The following is a 21005-nucleotide window of genomic DNA, read 5'->3' on the forward strand; positions in this document are numbered from 1 at the left end:
TCATTCTACTGTTGAGGGCATCTAGTGAGATTTTTATTTCATCTACCGATTCCTTTATTTGTGAGACTTCCGTTCGAAGGTTTGAAATTTCTGCTCTCATTTCTGCTCTCATTTCTTCCTGGATTTTCTTGGTAGACCGTTCCAGCGCTTCATTCATCTCCTCCCTTAGTTTATTGGATGTCTGTTCCATGGATGCTTGGAGTAGGTCGACTCTCCTACAGATCTCCTCTCTAAATTGTTTATCTGAGAGGTCATAGATGTGAGTAGCCCCCATTGATGTTTCTTGAATTTTTTCTTCTCCCTCTCTTGGTGGAGGGGATTTTCGCTGCTTCTTCATAATGTTACGGAAGTATAGAGTTGGAGCTCTGTAGTTATTTGTTCCTTTTTCTTCTTGTGGAAAGAAGGTTTTCTGATCGTGCAAAACTTCCCTTATTAACTGAGAGCTTTTATAGTGTCAGACTAAGCCAATGGCTATTTTGTGTGTTAGAGATCGCACAAGTGAATTTTCAAAAAAATACAAGTACTGATTGAGCTGAGGTAACAAAAAATAACTATGGCCGCGTTAGCGGCCGCAGCTCTGAGAGGAGGCCACGCCCACTTTTAGACCACGCCCACCAACATACAGAATACGCCCCCAGTGACTTTCTGCGAGGGCGGGCCGCAGTTAGGGGGCCCGGGGAGGAGCCGGGGTGCAGAGGACACGGGCTGGGGCGGCTGGAAGGTCTGGGGGAGTCCAGGCGGCGGGAAGCGGGGCGCGGGAGGGCGTGGCCGAGGGTCTGGGACAGTACCTGCGAGGGCGGGCCGCAGTTAGGGGGCCCGGGGAGGAGCCGGGGCGCAGAGGACACGGGCTGGGGCGGCTGGAAGGTCTCGGGGAGTCCAGGCGGCGGGAAGCGGGGCGCGGGAGGGCGTGGCCGAGGGTCTGGGACGGTACCTGCGAGGGCGGGCCTCAGTTAGGGGGCCCGGCGAGGAGCTGGGGCGCAGAGGACACGGGCTGGGGCGGCTGCAAGGTCTCGGGGAGTCCAGGCGGCGGGAAGCGGGGCGCGGGATTTTTATTTTTATTCTAGTTGAGCTTTCCATTTCTCAAAATTCTGACATTGCACACAATCCACAATAAATAAAAATGGACAATATTCAGTCAGGTTGTTATATCACTTTTTATGACTTAAAGGATAAAGAATTAGAATAATCGAATTTTATAGCACAATTACTGGAGCCTATCAGCATTTTTTTCTAATACATATTAATATATCAGTTGTGATTAAGAGAATGTGAATGACATACCAAATAACTAATGACACAGTTTTTAAAAGCATAATATCAATAATAGAGGATTTTTACTATCAAATTAAATATCTTCCAAATTCGCTCAGTTCCAAGATTTTCAAATAACATGCTATACTTAAAATATCCTGTTAGAGATCCTTACAAAATTAAATTTAATGTGAATACAGCTTAAGCATAATTTTGAAAAATAGACATCTTCAGATTTCCAAAATAAATAGGACTGATAAACTTTGTTACAAAAATAATTCATTCAATATAAAAACTCATGGAAACCATTTCTTGCTGCTCAGCCAAATACGGTAAACACATCTCAGTTGTAACAGAGTTGTTTGTTATCTAGGTTGTGCCCCCTATACCATGATAAATACAGGGGGCTGTTTTAAGCTAGTTCGTTCAAAAGAGCTCAATTTGCTTCCTTTTCTAAAGATTTCTTCACTTTATTTGAAATCTATGCTTGGCTGTTTTCCTTAAGAGCAGCTTCTTTTAATCACAGATGAGTGAGTGTTTCAAATTTTGCATTTTACTACAAAAATAATTCCTAGACTTGGTGAAAACAATGGTCGTTCCCAGAAAGAACGGGTGGGAGGGTTGAGCAGGGGTTTTTTAAGGTGAAGGAACTTTGCTGATGGGAGTGGAGCTAATCCCTTGACTTTTATCGTAATATAGAGGAATGAAAATGTGATTCTATGAAAAATAGTAATGAAAAAGACACATTTTGTTTTAAACTCTGATAATGTGTTTTCTCAACCATGATGACAACAAAGAGTTGGTTGAAAGTTCATCTAAAGATGACCCTTGAGGGACTGGAGCAATAGCACAGAGGGTAAGACGTTTGCCTTGCACGAGGCCGACCCGGGTTCGATTCCCACCTTCCCATAGGGTCCCCCGAGCACCATCAGGAGTAGTTCCTGAGTGCAGAACCAGGAATAACCCTTGAGCATCGCCGAGTGTAACCCCCTCCCCCCCCAAAAAATGATGACCCTTGAAAGAGAAGAAGCAGAAAACATTTTTTTTTTTAAACTACAGAAGTAATTTGGGGAGGTTTTGTTCTCCATGTCTGGGTGAGAAAGGACACACCCTGTGTCCTGTTCAGGCAACACCCCCTTGAAGGCCACACTTGCTCCCATAAGCTCAGCTCCAGATCTGGGCATGGTGCCCAACAAGAGACACTTTGGAATCTGCTATCAATTTATGAATCCAGTATTTCTTCCATCAACTTTCAAGTCGTTACGATGGCTGTTCCCAGGAGAATGTCAGCATATGTTTGAGATTTGGAGAGAGGGGATGGTCTTTTTGGAAAAAGATGAGAAAAAGTGGAAGAATGTACTAAAACCTTATTCTAGGTCCAGGATCACCCACTGATTTGGGAATCTCATCCAAGTACAAGTTCATTCTACCATCTGAGTTGAAGAATGAAAGAATATCTGTTCAGATTTCCCGTGTGAATATCTCTCTTAGGGACAAAAGTTCTCACGGGAAGACCCTGACCCACAGACAGAGACTTTCGCTCAGCTTGTACATCAGGAAACTCCTGTGCTGATCAGCCCAGACACAGAACTTCTTTTCAAGAAGTTTGTTGAAACTTGGGGTCATAAATCAAATGATAAGTTTTAAAAATCCTTTTGTGAATTCAGATTTACAAAAATTAGTAACTTGTGTTACACATAAAGTTTTTATTTTTTTGCTTTTTGGGTCACATCTGGCAATGCACAGGGGTCATTCCTGGCTCATGCACTCAGGAATTACCCCTGGGGGTGCTCAGGGGACCATATGGAATGCTGGGATTTGAACCCGGGTCGGCCGCGTGCAAGGCAAACGCCCTACCCGCTGTGCTATCACTCCAGCCCCACACATAAAGTTTTTAAATAAAATATTTAAAATTCCAGATTTGCCCTAAGTTTAGAAAATCTAAACTCATGACAGCTCCTCCCTCTTATTTTTCTTTATTTACTGAAATTCTTGCCGAAAACAGAGTATTTGTTCTGAAGAATAACATTTTAATGAAAATATCCTAGCTAATGAAAAACACTTTTCACAGAAGGACCCCAGTAATATTTTGTGATATATAAAGTGAGATGAACTTTTAGAGTGAAAAATCAAGAGTTCTAGGACACTAAAATGAAATAGATCTTAACACTTTTTCTTCCACCCTGGAGAAGGCCATGTTCTGATTATATATTCCTCTTTTTCTCTCATTCCTCTAAGTAAATTTATTTCAATAAAAGTGTATATGCACATATATGCACATATATATGCAAAGAAATAGATCCTAAATGTCTCTATATCCCGATGTCCTCATGGTGTCTCTTCAATCCTCTCTATGAAATAAAGTCCTGCAAAATTTCAGTATCTCTGAAATGGCTTTGCTTGTTTGGGGAAGCTACACCAGGCAGGTATGCTATGCATGATCTCATGTTAATGGGGTGTCTCAAAATGCTTTCAGGCAAACATCAGCTCCGACGGTGATCTGACACTTGCACATTCACCGAAGCCCATTCAGAGCAAACTTAAACCTTAGGGTCGGTGGAAAAATCTGTATCATTTTTCCTGTTGTTCTGGGTTCCGGAGCAAGAACAATATTCATTCTCAGTGAGCATACTCAGTATTCAATCTCTATTTATGCAGAGTGGATGCACGTTCAATTTCCTAACTTTTCTATACTGTACCCTGAACTCTATGTCTGTATTCTAGGAGCAGTAATAAAAAGAATGGTCCATTTTGTCAAAGATTCCAAGCAAGTGACAGTTTGTTTCTAGGCCTGTAGTTATTTACTTGAGTATCTGTGGAAAAACCTTTTTTCCCTCTACTTCTCTTGGCACAGAACTAAAGCTTTCATACTACACAAGCTATTCAGTGAGCTAATGCTTTGAGACTACGCAGTGCCAGGATTTAATCCCAAGTTTCCTACAGAAAAAAAGCATGTGCACCAGCTTTGATCTATCTCCCCAGGCCAACCAGCTGTTGTTTTGTGTGTTTCAATGGGTGGCAACATAAGCTTATCACTGAAAGTAAGATCATTTCACTATCACTGAAAGTAAGATCATCTTGGCTCAAATTTGTATTCTGGCGCCATCACCGACTTATTGACTCAGTGACTTTGGGCATATAACTTACTCTCCTAATATTGAAAAGGGGTAAAATGATACAGGTGTCATACAATCATTTGAGTAGTTAATTGAAAGTATTAGCACAGTGATTTAGAGAGAGAATACTTAAAACAATAGCGATAAAATGGTGTATGCGCAAATGGGAATTTGAGGGCACACATAGGGCACTTGGTAAACTCTCAGAAAGTGACCATTTCAACGCCATTCATATAGAAGAATCCAGAAAGACACTGTGCTTTCTCAAGTATCAGTGTTGTCTCCAGAGTACTCATGGTAGGTACTGCCATTCTAGCAGGTGGTTTCATTCAAATCAAGTATCTTAGAATTGATCAGGATCCACCACCTGGACCAGGCTTCTCTCCATCGCTGCTTCTCTCTGTGACATGCAGAGACTCTTCTGACAGGGAGTAGGTGCTCACGGCAAAGTGGCTACACTGAGAAATCTCCAAATCCAGTAGGTCTAGTAGCACAAATACAAATACATCACAGACTTTGAAAATGTACAAGGATGCTAGTTGTATGTGTGTGTAAGAGAGAGAGAGACAGACAGACAGACAGACAGACAGACAGGTACACACAGAGAGAGAATTAGTGTTTCAGGTAAAATAGCCACATCCTTGGAACCACAGTTACATCTCACGAGGTCTTCTTCTAGACCTAAGTCTACTTTCTACAACAGGTTGAATGTTCGCACAGAGATAATGATTGATGGACAGACTTCCAGCTGAAATAAAAGAAGCAGGAGGCATTGGAGACCTTTCTCACAGCGACTTGTGAATAGAATCACTACACGTGATCAGTATCCTTTCTTTACTCTCCCTGACAACAGTGGCAAAAATTACACTTCACATGACTTACGCTAACCTAAAGCTGAAAGAGTTCCTCGATGAAGTTAGACTGTCAGGTCACACATATTGTTGTCCACGATCTTCTGAGTCTGGGTGGAACAAGTCTGAAACTGAGGCAAGTAAGGAACATATGTCTTCGGGCTGGAAGTTCCTAAGTGGCAGTTATTATCTACAAGGTGGGAGCAGCTGTCTTGGAGAAGTCTGATGTTAGTTAACAAATAGTGGGCCGGGAAAGGGTACAGCACCCGGGACTCTTTGGTTAAAAGCACGCCATTCTCTCTCCTTTTGATGGAAGTGACCCCTAAGTAATAGATGGATCTTTCATTATACTTTTCTTCCAGGAAAGTCCCCTCAAGTTTCAGAAGTTTATTCAGTCCTTCTGAGAAGGTCAGGTGAGGTGAAATGATACTGGCTTGCTGATCTGACACTATGAAAAATCCCTGCGTTTCAATCTCCCAGGAGCAACTAGAGAAACAGTCCTCGGACAGGGAGGTTCTGCTAGAGAAGTAAGTGCTGACTGAGCTATTGATAAGTCCCTGTTCTTCATCAGCATCACCCAGCTTGTAGCTGCTGATGAGCGTGGCATACTTAACAGAGGGCGATCTCCTATTTTCTTCCTCGCTGTTTATGTCGGAACCCTCGGCCTCAGAAAAGTTAGCCCTGATACCTGGGTTACTAATACACACAGAGCCATTTTCAAGATCCGGAGTTGTCAAAAATTGAGGGATCATAGCTGAGGGTGCCATCTCTTCTTTATATTTCCACGAGGTATCGATGTGGATATCCTCTGAAATGACTTCAGGCTCCAAAAGAAGAGGCTCAAATGTCCCTGACTTTGTATGCTTGATAAAAAGATGCTCAAACGTTTCTGGCTAAAAGAAAAGATACATTTTAATGCTCAGTGGTATTTAATAGACATATATATAATATTTTTGTTGTTATCTGCTCTATGGAGAGGCTGCTAAAATCTCAGGGCTGGGACAAATGGAGACCTTACTGATGCCCACTCAAGTAAATCGATGAACAATGGGATGACAGTTTTACAGTGATACAGTGATCTGCTCTACTATTATGACATGCCTATATCCTGCATGGAATATGAAAGGCTGGACTATGAAAACTTGGCACTCAAGGACAGAAGTTGACCACAAATTAATTTTACACAGAAACATATAGCAGAAATTAAAATGGAAAAGCTGAATAAAATAGTGTTTTGAAAGAAAGATGTAATGGGCTTAGGTTTGAGTTCTGTCTCTGTGACCTCAGACAAGCATGTTCCCCTCTGCTTCTGCTTTTTCAAAAGCGTGCTCTACACTCACTGAGAAATCCAATAGACAGTCTCTGAATGTTTCTGATTAAGCTTGTGGGGAGTCGGGGTTGTGGCTTAAGTGGCACAATACCTGTCTTAGGCGTGGCAGTATCTGGGCTCAATTCTTAGCACTGCCAGAAGAAAGACTCTGACAACCAATCTTGCGAAAAATAGGTTATTGCGAAGTATCTTCTGACAAGTTCTTAATCATTTATGGCAAGTTAGATTTTCATACACGTATTTTAAACACACAAAAAAGAGAACTAAAATGAAATGAGTCATCATTTGCTACCTAAAAGAACAATCCACGACATCTACCATGATCCGAAGGTAAAACACCGTTGGCGGACCATGTTAAGAACGCATCTGCCCGAATTGAACAACTCAGTGTTGACCAAGTGGGTCAGGAAAGAAATCAAGGAAGAAATCAAAGGATGCCTGGAAACAAATGAGAATGAAGAGTTACCCAGAACCTATGGGACGCAGCTAAAGCCGTGTTAAGGGAAATAACATATGCACGTATATGTTCACTGCAGCACTGTTTACAATAGCCAGAATCTGGAAAAAAATACCCAAGCACCCAATGTTGGCTCTGTTAAACATAAGGTGCAGGTCTATGCCTTACATAGACAAGCTCAGAAAAGATGTTTTAATTGTGGAAAACCAGGCCACTTTCGTAGAGATTGCAATGTACCCCCAAACCGTGCTACGAGAGCACGTCCTGGGCCCTGTCCCAGGTGTAAGAAGGGAAACCACTGGGCCAGAGACTGCAGAGCCAGACTTGCACCTCCTGGGCCCTGTCCCCCGTGTAAGAGGGGGAAATCATCAGGCCAGAGATTGTCGTTTTAATTTTGATGCAGTGGGTGACCCCAACTCGGGACACCTGCAAGGGAGCCAACCCCAGGCCCGGCAAAATCTGGGGATGTTCCCAGTTTCAGCCCCTCTCCCCACTGTGGAGTTTCAGAGCTCCAATCAGTATAATCTCTGCAGCCAGTGACAGCAGGAAGTGCAGCCTTGGATATTTCCTGCCCCAACACAGTTATTATGACCCCTTTTCAATAGAGAACACTGCGGCTTTAAGCCCACCACCTCTGCATTTTCAGTGGACATATGGAATGTTAAATCAAATAGAAAAAGGAGGTATTTTCTCAATTGAATGTAGCAGGAAAACTCATTCGAGGAAAAGGCTATGCTTTTGTTTCAACAGATGATAACCCCACTAAGAAACTTTGGATCCTGTTACATCTTATCAGAAGCAGAATTCAACCACCTGATTTGGATCTCAGACCTCCAGAGACTCACAACCCTTCAAATTCCAGCTCAGATTCATCGCCAAACTGATTTCAGCTGGAAGTCACAAGGAAAGAAGAGGAGCCAGCGTCAGAGGACCTGCAGCAAAGGCTTCTAGCCCCTTTTCTGCATATCATGAGGTCACATTAAGACCTTTCCATATACCCCTCTTTTACAGGTTGTGGATTGGACAACGCCAGGCCTCCATATTTTGAATTGACAATACTTTACTTTTACCCTTTCCTTGGAATTCACAGATTCCTGAACGAGAAAGAAATGGCTTTTAACAGGAACACCTTTTCATTTCTCTCTAGGATATCCATTTGTATTGGAGCTTCCCTCTGTCTCTTTATCCACAGGCATGGAGACCAAACCCCAACTGTCAAAGCCTCTAATAACTTTAAAGTGTTTTTTCTCAAACATAAGCTAGGTTGCTCATCTAAAACTGCCGAGGAACCTGAGCAGAGAATAGCTGCATTCCTCTGCTGAAGTTCTCCTGCCAGAAGTTGTGATGCTCCTGTTCCAGTGCTCCCCGACTGATGCAGTGATTCCTGAAATTTATTGGACTCCTAATAGGTGGCCCCTGAGACTCATTGCTGCAACCGCTACTGATGCTGTTACAGGACAACTCTTCAGTTTTGATCCAGACACTTCATTTCTTCAGAACAGGACTAAATGACTCTTATCATTGGTGACTCTTATCACCCCTGGACAGTGCAGGACAACAGGACGCTTTACTACAAGCACTGCTCTGGGCCCAGGGTCAGACTGGTATCTTAGTACAACTAATAAGACTGTATCGTGATTTAGAATTGTGTTGTGATTTGGAATTGTTCCTTATTTTCAAATTTTTGTGTTATTGTAAAGAGAAAAAGGGGGATATGTAGGATAACATAGCCTCAGGTAGTTTAGGTTTATTGGGTTACTCCCGTTACAGTGCTCCCACTCTTCTTTGTTTGTAACTTCTTAGTGTTCTGTTGACTTGTAAATATTGTTTTTCTCTTCTCCTTGAGTCCCTTGCATAGTTTATTCAGAGCAATGTCCCTTTTGTATGGACACAGGAAGACTTAGCAAATGCTATGCTTTTGTAACCTGGGAGTCATTTGACTCTACATGGTATTTTCCTCCTGGGCATCTGTTCTTTCGGCCTAAGCCTCAGCTGCCCTTACTTCCTAGCACCCCCAAAAGTAAGGTCCCAACGAGGGACAAGATGGACCCAGGGCAAGCGGTGAGTTGTGTGCTACCCTGGCATCGAGATGTGCATGGCCAAAGTGCCTAATGCTTAACTATAAGAGCTTGATCATGGACAAATGTTGTCATGATCCAAAACGGTGATAACTAGATTTGGACCCTGCTAGGGTGAGGAATGATGAATCTGGCCTGAGTGCTGTAGTTGAGTCTGGCAAGATGTTGCCAGGAGAGCTGCCTTGCAAGCCTCAATGTGTCTCTTGCTATGTCCATACAAAAATAACTAGTATCAAGATGTTAATGAGTGTTTGGACTAAGGAAAGAAAAAATCCTCAAGAGTCAGGAAGGGCTTTGGAATGCCCTGCCCTCAGGAAGGGCTTTCTTATGTTGATTTTGCTACCTGGCTGAGTGTAGCCTAGAGGGCAAGGTAGGAGAGACAAGTAGGAGGAGAGAGGAGAAAAGAGAGGGGGCCAAACCAAAGAGAGATCCAGAGCCGGGAGAGAAGCAGAGAGGGAGAATGAAATAAACTGATTGAGCAACCAGTTTGGCCTTCTTCCTTCCATCGCCTGCCCTTGACCCGACAGCACTCACAGTGGTTCCATAGCACCGAACTCGGGCGGTGAGACAGAGCCGCCCGGAGAGCCCGCGAGTGCACGCGCCCCTCAGCGAGCCTGAGTTTTTTACAGTACCCGGAAACAGATGACTGGTTAAAGAAACTTTGGTACATCTGTCACTGTCACTGTCATGCTGTTGATAGTCGATTTGCTGTAGCAGGCCCAGTAACGTCTCCATCTGTCCTAGGTCTGAGATTTTAGCAGCCTCTCTTTACTTGTCCTTCCCAATGCCCAGTGATGCCGCATTAGAGGCTCTTTCAGGGTCAGGAGAATAAGGCCTGTCATTGTTACTGTATTGTATTTGACATATGAATACACCATGGAGAGCTTGCCAGGCTCTCCTGTGTGGGCAGGAAACTCTCGGTAGCTTGCCAGGTCCTCTAAGAGGGAGAACTAGGCTATAAGATCTCAAAGGAGAGAGAGAGAGCAAGAGAGAGCAAAAGGGAATGCCATGCCACCGAGGCCGGTGGGGTCGGAGGAGTGAACGGTTTGGGCCATGTAGCAGCAAAGGATAGGGTTAATGTTTTGCTAACTTGCTTGATTGCTTTCTGTAACTTGCTAACTTGCTTGATCACTCTCTGTAAAACAATACCTTGCAGTATGATCTAAGCTACACAAAACAAGGACCTGTTTCAGGAAATGAAACTGCCCAGATGCCTGGTAATGTCCAGGACAGGCACGGACATATGGTGAAATTAACTCTAGCAAAGCAGATGTCACTGATGACCTCCTTGGTCCCGATAAATGAGGATGTGGATCTAAGTGACCTGGGAAAAATGAAGATGTTGATCAAAGTAACCTTGGAAAAATGAGAAAAATGAGAATAATGATCAAAGTAATCTTATTTACTAAGGTGTATAAAGAGCCTGAACTCTGTATACGGGGCTCTCTTTCTCTCTCTCTAACCCTCCTCTGCGTAGGAGTGAGAGCTGAGTGAGAGCCCCAGCATGCTGGTCTGAATAAATCCCCTTGCTGTTGCAGAAAGAGTTGTCTCCGCCTGTTCCTCCGCGCCTTCCGTGGGCAGAGATCTGCTCCACCCTAACAGGAGGACGGGAGTGGGAGTGGGTAGAGGGATGCTGGGACCACTGGTGGTGGAAAATGGACACTGGTGGAGGAACGGGAACTCGACCACTGTATGACTGAAACGCAGGCACCAAGGACTGTAATGTGTAACCGGACCTCACGGTGATTCACTAATAAAAACATTTTGAAAAGAGAGAGAAGAGAAAAGAAAAGGAAAAGAAGGAGAACGCATTTGCCCAAGATGCACCTGCGAATGTCTGCGACTCCTACGTGTGGAACACCTAAGTGTGGCGCGCCCAAGTGTGCAGCGCCCAAGTGTTCACGTCCCTGTGTAGAACACCGCCAGTCTCTTTAAATCTCCGCCCAAGGAACCGGTCGCCAATCAGAACGTAGAGCGGGATGGTGGGATGGAACAAGGCTGCATATGAAAGGAGACCCCTAGCGTCAGTTCGTCTCCTGTTTTTCAGACCACGCGTTCCATGGACTGCGCTTCTCTCTCTGGGACCTCCAGGTCAAGAGCAGCGAAGGGACTGGAGCTGGCCTGGACGGTCATTCAGGAGACCGGGCGGTGTCAGGGACAGACAGGACCAGGGACCACGCTCATGGCAGGCAAGTAGATGCATCGGACGGGACCGGGCAGCCCGGTCATCGCTCATGGGGGGCGAGTCACTGGATGGGACAAACCCCAATATCGCTCATGGCAGGGGGAGAGACTGCATGGGAGACGGGACCCCCGCTTATCGATACAGGGCGAAGAGACTGGATGGGACAAACCCCAATATCGATCATGGCAGGGGGACGGGACCCCCGTTTATCGCTATGGGGGCGAGGAGACTGGACGGGACAAACCCCAATATCGCTCATGGCAGGGGTAGACTGCATGGGGGACTGGACCCCCATTCATCGCTATGGGGGCGAGGAGACTGGACGGGACAAACCCCAATATCGCTCATGGCAGGGGGAGAGACTGCATGGTGGACGGGACCCCCGCTTATCGATTCAGGGTGAGGAGACTGGATGGGACAAACCCCAATATCGCTCATGGCAGGGGTAGACTGCATGGGGGACTGGACCCCCGTTCATCGCTATGGGGGCGAGGAGACTGGACGGGACACCCCAATATCGCTCATGGCAGGGGGAGAGACTGCATGGCGGATGGGACCCCCGCTTATCGATAAGGGGGATGAGGAGACTGGACGGGACACCCCAATATCGCTCATGGCAGGGGGAGAGACTGCATGGCGGACGGGACTCCCTCCCCCCGTTTATCGCTACGGAGGCGACTGGACGGGACGCGACGAGAAGCTCACTGGGATGGGGCAGCATGAGGGACAGGACCTGTCATTGTTCACGGGTAAAATAAAGCCCGAAATCAACGTTTCGAGTTTTATACTCGAATCTTTTCATGCAATTCTCAAGAAAACTCACCAGCGCGGGAAACCGCGCGCGCTTTCGCGCTAACGCCTGGAAACAAGAATTAATACTTCTTTGTTGAGAACAATGAGGATGAGAGGATGAACACAGACTTTAAAGTGACTCTTCCTATAAATATTTTCATATATAAATACATGCTATGAGACATATGGAATGAAGACAAACACGAAACAAATGCAGTCATATGCTTTATAAAGAACGGTAGTTACATCGCAACAGAAAAATCTTGTCAGGCAGCTGCAAATCGAGAATCTGCAAAAAAACCTCAACACATACAATGTAAACACACAAAAATGAAAATAAAGAATACATCACATTAAAAGACCGACACAATTAAATGAACTACTAAACAATGGTATTCAATTTGTCTATAATAACTGAACCTTTGAATTCTACCATCTTAAGACTAATAAACAAAATCATACTTTTTGCTGAAATGATGATATTCTCAACTGTTCTTCATGATGACAAATGTATTCCATATAAAAACAATTCATGTAACATGGTTTTGAAAACAAGTGAAATATGTTGGTGATTACAACCATAAAAGAATATGCTAAACACTAAATATAATAATGGCTAGACTTATTACATATTAAAATGATGCATAGTGAGAATTACTGTTATAACACAACCTTTCTTTTTATTTTATAAACATAACTAATGGAGAGAAAGCTATCCTGTATTTCTTTTCTTTCTGAAAGAAATACATAATTAGACTTGTGATTTCCTGAAAATGTTGCCTTGGTTTTTCTTAGGGCTTACTGTATGTTCTAATTTTCTTAAAAAGTAAACGAATTTAGGAAGTAAGTTCTTTTTAAAAAAAAAAAAAAGCAGGGGGCTGAGGCAATACACAGCGGGAAGGGCGATACACAGCGGGAAGGGAAGGGCGGTTTCCTTGTACTGGGCCGCCTGGGCCGAGGCCAAGACCGGGTTCGAATCCCAGCATCCCATTTGGTCCCCTGAGCACCGCCAGGAGTAATTCCTCAGTGCAGAGCCAGGAGTAACCTCTGAGCATTGCCAGGTGTGACCCAAAAAGCAAAAAAAGAATAATAATAATATAAAAAACTGAAAAATTTTTTAAAAAAAGCAACTGCACAAAAATTGCCCATAGCATGCAGCATGCAGCCAGATTCACATATATTCTTCAAACGATGTATTTGGCATATTTCATGTCCTCTAAAACTTCCTAGCTGATAACTAATTGATATCAAATAGTTTACTTTTCTTCAATGCTTATAGGGATGATTCGACAAGTAATTAGTAAGACATTCAGTACCCACATATTGTTGAAATATATTTTATCAATGGATCATAAACCTTTGTTAAGTGTTCACTGAAAATCATTTCCAGTTACTATTATGTATTTAATTTTGGGGAATTTTAGCACTATTAGTGCATACTTAATACATAACCACCTGGTAAGAATTAAAAACTATTCTCTCATAAACTCATGCTCAGGCCTTATTACATTCTAAAGACATCTATTAATAGTCAGTGCTCTTTCTGATTTCACTTTTCCCCCCATTCTAATAAAAGTATTAAAGAAATCTAAATATAAGTGGCCCATCTATAACATAGATCTGAATATGATTTGAGTTTATCAGTTTGGGTTTTTGTTTAAATGTGAGGAACATATTTAGCATGCTAAATTCCTAGAAATAGCAGGTGGTCTGTTTTCAGCAAAGAAAATCCTGTCCTCACCATGAACTATTTGAAAAAGCTCCCAAAAATGTCTGTTTGCGTCACTGTCATTTCTCTGCATGCCAGAAGCTTTGGGTGGTTCAGTGTAAATAAATTAAGTTTTGGCAAGAATTTCACAAGGAGGCTGAATTGGAAGCTGATGTGTTTTCTCATCTGGTCAAACTGACCTGATTTTGTTGGACCATCTGATAAAAACTTTAAATTCCACTGGCTTGTGCACAGCACAAACCAAAACCTCAGGCACTTTTTACAAACTGAAATGGAAGTTAGCACTTAGAAATCATTAAGGCTATTAACATTCATAATTCCCAGATCGAACTAACTTAGATAGACATAAAATCTGTAAAACATTACAGAGAACGCCCAAATGGGTCCATTGGGAGACTGAAACATCTATAAAAGAATGGAAAATGGAAAACTCTGGACATAAAAACATATGCTAAAGACTTTTACTGCATTCTGAAGAGTGGTTGCATTTGCAAAGTGGTGTCAGAAGTCATAGTTTTCACTAATTACAGCACAGCTTACTGTACATTTGAGGATATCTAAGATAGATGTGGCAAACTGTAACAGTCATAATTTTTACTGTTTTTTGACCAGATCATAACAAATCGAAAGCCAGGTATGATGAAAATTACTTTTTAAACTTTAGATAGAAAAGGATTCGTACATCCAACCAAATTGGGTAAGACCTCTATCTATTTACCCATCTACTTTCAGAAATAACATCATCCACCATATTTTAGTTATCAATAGCTCAATCAAAATTATTTTTTAGATTTCTCTCCCCATCTTCAAAATGTGAAAATCTTCTAATACTTTATAAAATGTTTAGAAGTTGGTACATTGGGTTCATCTGCAGTGATCGTGATTAGCCTTCAAAGAATGTCCGCTCTGTTTAGATAAAATAAGAAAGCAAAATAAAAGTTACTTAGGAAGTAAAAGATAAAATATTGTCTGCCAGGCATGGATTCTAGACCATAATTTTTTGTTTTGTTTTGTTTTTTGGGTCGTACCTAGCAATGCACAGGGGTTACTCCTGGTCATGCACTCAGGAACCACCCCTAGCGGTGCTTAGGGGACCATATGGGATGCTGGGATTCAAACCCAGGTCGGCCAAGTGCAAGGCAAACGCCCTACCCGCTATGCTATCACTCCAGCCCCCTAGACCATAAATTCTTGTGTTACTTGTGTTACTGTCACTGTCACTCCACTGCTCATCGATTTGCTTGAGCGGGCACCAGTAACGTCTCCATTGTGAGACTTGTTGTTACTGTTTTTGGCATATAGAATACACCACGGGTAGCTTGCCAGGCTCTGCCACTCGGGTGGAATACGCTCAGAATACCCCGGGCTCTCCGAGAGGGACCGTGGAATCGAACCCGGGTTGGCTGCATGCAGGGCAAACGCCCTACCCCTAAACTGATCTTAAAAACTCCTTGTGTTATATTACAATATTGCCTCATTCTAGGGAAGGGCAAAATTGAGAACTAAGATGACCTCTTTCATTTTCTTACCACCTGCCTCAATTTCACCTCACCATGGATAGTTTCAATTACCCCAGAAAAAGAAAAGCTACAGAAGTCAAAGGATCGAAGAACCAAGAGTCCAAAAAACAAAGAGGGGTTGTAGCAACCTGGAAGGAGAAGGCACCAGAAAAGAAGTCTAAAAACAAAGGTCAAAAGTCAAAAGAGAGAGGCCGGAGAGATAGCACAGCGGATAGGGCGCTTGCCTTGCACGTGGCCGACCCAGGTTCAAATCCCAGCATCCCTGAGCACGGCCAGGGGTAATTCCTGAGTGCAGAGCCAGGAGTAACCCCTGTGCATTGCCAGGTGTGACCCAAAAAGCAAAACAAAAAACAAAAAACAAAAAACAAAAGTCAAAAGAGAAACCGCGAGACCAGCAGAACCACACTGGCACGTGGTGTGGTGCTCAGCCTCACACGTGCTAAGCACGTGTTCTTCATCCCGAGAACACCCTTTCCACCCAAATGGGAATTTAATTGTTAAAAAACAACCCTGGGGGGCTAGAACAATAGCACAGTGGGTAGGGCGTTTGCCTTGCACGCGGCCGACCCAGGTTCGATTCCCAGCATCCCATATGGTCCCCTGAGCACCGCCAGGGGTGATTCCTGAGTGCAGAGCCAGGAGTGACCCTTGTGCATCACCAGGTGTGACCCCAAAAATTAAAAAAATGAAAAGCAACCCTGGAACTGCCCTGTCTCTAAGATCCACATATCCTCACCTGGCCAGAGCCCGGTCCACAATCTCCCAAAGCCACAAATCCTGCCCCTGAGCCCCAGGCTATGGGAATGGTCCCTTTAACCAAGTCCCCAGGTTTTGAGATAATCCCCTGCACAAGACAGTTTAGGTGTTAGAATAGCAAGGGTTTGCAAGGAAAGCATGGTAGAAACAGGTTCAAGGTCTCTAGGTGCTGGCTGACTGGCCATGTGAAATAGCCCAGTCTCTGCTCATGGACCGAGTGAATGTTGATGAATTTACTCACTGTCCTTAATGTCAACGTAAAAAATGGCTCACGTCCTCTTTTCCGACTGGAACCATGGAGGGCGCAGAAGAGAAGAAAAAGAAGGTCCCTGCTAAGCCAGCAGCAGCAACCGCAGGGAAGAAAAAGAAGCTTCCTGATGTGCCAGAAACCCTGAAGAAAAAGCGAAAGAATTTCGCAGAGCTGAAGATCAAGCGCCTGAGAAAGAAGTTTGCTCAGAAGATGCTTCGAAAGGCGAGGAGGAAGCTGATCTACGAGAAAGCTAAGCATTATCACAAGGAGTACAGGCAGATGTACAGGACGGAGATCCGCATGGCTAGGATGGCAAGAAAAGCTGGCAACTTTTACGTTCCTGCGGAACCCAAATTGGCTTTTGTCATCAGAATCAGAGGTATCAATGGTATGAGCCCCAAGGTCCGAAAGGTGCTACAGCTTCTTCGCCTTCGCCAGATCTTCAATGGTACCTTTGTTAAGCTCAACAAGGCTTCCATTAACATGCTGAGGATCGTGGAACCCTATATTGCATGGGGGTACCCAAACCTGAAGTCAGTAAATGAATTGATCTACAAGCGTGGTTATGGCAAGATCCACAAGAAGCGAATTGCTCTAACGGATAATGCATTGATAGCGCGAACTCTGGGTAAATACGGCATTGTCTGCATGGAGGATCTGATTCATGAGATCTATACTGTTGGAAAACGCTTCAAAGAGGCAAACAACTTCCTCTGGCCCTTCAAATTATCTTCTCCCCGGGGTGGGATGAAGAAAAAGACCACCCATTTTGTAGAAGGTGGAGATGCTGGCAACAGAGAAGACCAGATCAACCGGCTGATTAGACGGATGAACTAAGGTATCAACCGTATTTTTATAATCTGGTCAGTTAATAAATGACTGCTTTCAAATTGAAAAAAAAAAAAGGCTCACGTGTTGGGAGCTCAGTTGAGGGGAGGGAGGGGGTAGGGGGAGTGGGGGAGGACGGCAGTGGGGGGGACCAGAGTGGGGAGAAGAATACTGGCCTGTATGACCACTGATGGCTGCCCAGGCAACCCTAAGCTCCGACAGGCAATGTGTGCCTGTTTGGTTTTTTATTTGTTTCATTCTCTGACACCAGACCATGGCTGGCGGGAGGGCAAAGATCTAACGCCAATCTGACTGGCATGAGACACCCAGCTCCTTGTTCCCCTTTTTTTTTTTTAATTAAGGCACTGTTATTTACAAAGTTGTTTATGCTAGAACTTCAGGCATAGAATGCTTCCACGCTAATCCGACCACTAGTGTCAATTTCCAGTCTGAAATAGGAAAGCGAAGCGAAACAGTTCTATGGGAACTGTTTGAGATGAGAAAATGGAAGGGAAAAGGCCAAGATAAACAAGAGAAAAAATATGACCTTGGCAAAAAGAGAGGATTCAGGGAATAAAAGAAAAATAATTAAGGACAGAAGAGAAAAAATAGTGATCCTCTACTGAGTATTTCTAGTAAAGTTTGTTTTTTTTTAAATTGCATGCATAAAGCCAAAACCAGAATATTCTTTAAAAGAATTCTAGGAACTTGATAAACATTACAGCAAGTAAAAGTGCAACAGAAACACCAGAAAAAAAATAGGTTGTGATTTTTTTGTGAAAACAAAACGGCAGCACGGATAAAGCTCTGAAGTGTGGTGTATGTACAGAAACTCACTGCACTTTCTGTAAGAAATGTGGCAAACATCAGCTCCACCAAGTCACACGGTACAAGAAGGGCAAGGATTCTCTGTATACCGAGGGAAAGCAGCGTCAAGACAGGAAGCAGAGGTCAGCCTAAGCCAATATTCTGGGAAAGACTAAAACTACAAAGAAGATTGTGTTGAGACTTGAATGCGTGGAGCCCAGCTGCACATCCCCGACAATGCAGGCCATTAAGGGATGCAAACGTTTTTGAACCGGCAGGAGATTAAAAAAAGACAAAGGGACAAGTAATCCAGTTCTAAGCTTCATCTATTATGAAGATAGAAATCCTGGGGGAATAATCAGTGTTTTTGAAGTAGTATCATGAATAAACTTCCTGAGAGGAAATTTGCTTGATTAAAAAAAATTTTTTTTTCTTAAAAAGGCACTGAAAATTGGTGGTCTACAGACCTGAGCTGACCAAGAGCTGCAGGAAGAGGGGGGAAAAGTAGAAGAAAGGTTGAGGTGGAGGCACACTATGGGGTGGGGGAGAGGAGGGCTTGGGGGGGCGGTGTTGGAACACTGTGCTCATGAAACCTGTCATTTGCTAACCACAGTGCAAATCATCACTGTCACTATCATTGCCATCCCATTGCACATCGATTTGCTTGAGCGGGCACCAGTAATGTCTCCATCGTGAGACTTGTTGTTACTGGTTTTGGCATATCTAATACACCAGGGGTAGCTTGCCAGGCTCTGCCGTGCGGGCGGGATACTCTCAGTAGCTTGCCAGGCTCTCCAAGAGGGATGGAGGAATCAAACCCGGGTCGGCCGTGTGCAAGGCAAATGCCCTATCCGCTGTGCTATCGCTTCAAAAAACTGCAGCATAATTTTTTTTATTCTCTGAATCACACTCATTTTCATAAAAATACACAGGCTGGGTTTTAAGTCTGTTTTAAAACAACTAGGACTGGAAAGACAGAACAGGAGGTAAATAAAGTGCTTGCCTTTACCAAACTCAGTTCAAAAACAAAACTAAAATACAAAATATAAAAAAACAAAAACAAAATATGCTCTAAAGGAATGAATGGAACAGTTTTTAAATAAATATTCTGTAGACAGGTTCTTTCTATTCTGTTTCCAACCTGCCCTGGGACATCTTGCTAGGCCCTCATATTGTTTGCTAGATAATAAAGAGAATATGTCAAGTTTCATTTTCCCAAAGCCTAGTAATAGCTTAAGACTTCCGTAGCACCATAACTCCCATAAACATTCCTGTATGAACCCAGAACGGATGAGAAAAGAATAACACTTTACTATTGAAAAAAAAAATCACTATCTGTTTAAAAGAGACTGCAAGACTCAAGGGAACAATGGTCTGACTGAGAAGAGACAAGAATTCACGTTGGAGGGGTACTTTTTTAAAAATTCTATGATAGATGCAAACACGAATTATTCTTTAGTGATACTATAAAAAATGAGACGGCAATATTACTGCTAAGCAGAAAATCACACATCTGTTTTAAACTGTCTCACTGTCATTATTTTAAAAATAAGCTGGGGCTGATTAGATACAGACGAAAGGAAGTTTCTAGGAAAACAACCAAGGAATGTAGAAAACACACAGCTGCCCAGTCTATCAGATAGGGAAGACACTCTAGAGCTGAAAGACCACAATTTAATCTTGAGTCCTGCTATGACTATGGGATTCCATATTTATTAATTCTTTCACTGATAATGCCGGAAAGCAATGGTTTTCCAACTGCAAACCATAGATCAATTAGCCTGTGAAATCAGTTTTGAGAGTTGTGACCTATACCTTTTCAAATGAAATATAATTTTGCTACAAATTATAACATTTTTTTGCATCTTTTGTTTCACATTTGGATATCTATATTCTGTGCTAGGTTGCAAGACAAAATGTACTTCTCATTGTGGATTTTGTAGTTGGAAATCAATCTTGCTTTCAGGAAAACAATGAGAAATAGTAAAACACAAAGTAAACTTGAAGGGATGTTCTTTTTAAAATTCTATTGTAGATGCCAAGTACAAATTATTCTTTAATGATAGTATAGAAAATTAGATGGCAATTATATTGCTAAGTAGGAAACTACACTTCTGTATAAAACAAGCTAAAAGAAAAACTTCATCTAGGGCAAAATTATTCATTATTTGCATAGAAACACATTTAGTGAGATAATTTCATTTTTCATATTGCAGTACTGGAGGATAAGATTATGTAGTTTTTTAATTGATTAAAATAATAATATGGAAACTGTTAGAGAGATTTTAAAAACTGGTTCTCAGCCTTTGTTCATAGACAATCAGTTTGTACCCAAAAAGACTATCCATTCCTCATCAGATTTCACTCTTAATAGTTTAGAATTCTGGTGCCCGCTTGAGCAAATAGATGAAAAACAGGATGACAGTGATACAGTGATACTGATAATAAAGATAGAAACTTATTTTAACACAAGAGATATGTATATTGTTAAGTCATCATATGACAAATTTATTATTTTTTCTACCTGATTTCAAATCACTGAATCTTGCTATTCTTGAAGGTATATCAGATTAAATAAACTCGTGCAAATAAATAATTTTTAAATATTAAGTGCCTAAAGCCCTAGAAATCTATGGCTTCCACTGTAAATTATTATTCCAAAAAGCAATTATGTATTTTGTGGTTAAAAAAATTACTTCCTGGCACCTGCTGCCCTAGCCTGTGTGTTGTTTGTACCCACATGGCTGAGCACATGTGGTGCCCGAGCACATGTGTCGCCCGCATCCCCCCTCTTGAGATGTGGACTTTCATGTTTTCATGTCTAATGCTGGGATCTGTGTAGGGGCTCCCTCCGCCTTTGGAGAAGTCCGCGCTCGCACATGCTCTCACTTTCTCTCCCTCGATCCCTTTCCTAAAAGGCTCTAAATAAAATCTTTTTACATTGAAAAAAATTTTTAAAATGACCTTCTGAAAATTAATTCCTTGTGCCCAGGAACAATTCTTGGGATTTGGAACATCCTCCCAAAACAGCTTTTTCATTCTGCAAAAGATAAAT

The 21005-nt window shown here is 42.8% G+C and overlaps 2 protein-coding genes across 2 annotated transcripts in view; one reads left to right on the forward strand and one right to left on the reverse strand.

Annotated features, from left to right (window-relative positions):
• Positions 1-1054: 1054 nt before the first annotated feature.
• Positions 1055-21005, reverse strand: part of LEPR (leptin receptor) — an 86609-nt gene continuing 66658 nt past the window's right edge. The window contains exons 19-20 of the mRNA XM_055139764.1: positions 20915-20990; positions 1055-6111 (exon numbers count right to left, since the gene is read on the reverse strand). Of these exons, the coding sequence (XP_054995739.1) occupies positions 5284-6111; positions 20915-20990 (904 nt within the window). The 3' untranslated portion in view covers positions 1055-5283. The remainder of the gene's footprint in view (positions 6112-20914; positions 20991-21005) is intronic.
• On the forward strand, positions 16333-17214 carry LOC129404943 (60S ribosomal protein L7-like). Its single transcript, XM_055139765.1, has one exon. It carries the CDS (start codon positions 16361-16363, stop codon positions 17150-17152), a length of 792 nt encoding a protein of 263 aa, XP_054995740.1. The 5' UTR covers positions 16333-16360; the 3' UTR covers positions 17153-17214.

This window comes from Sorex araneus, chromosome 5 (assembly GCF_027595985.1).
Source record: "Sorex araneus isolate mSorAra2 chromosome 5, mSorAra2.pri, whole genome shotgun sequence".
NCBI lineage: Eukaryota > Metazoa > Chordata > Mammalia > Eulipotyphla > Soricidae > Sorex > Sorex araneus.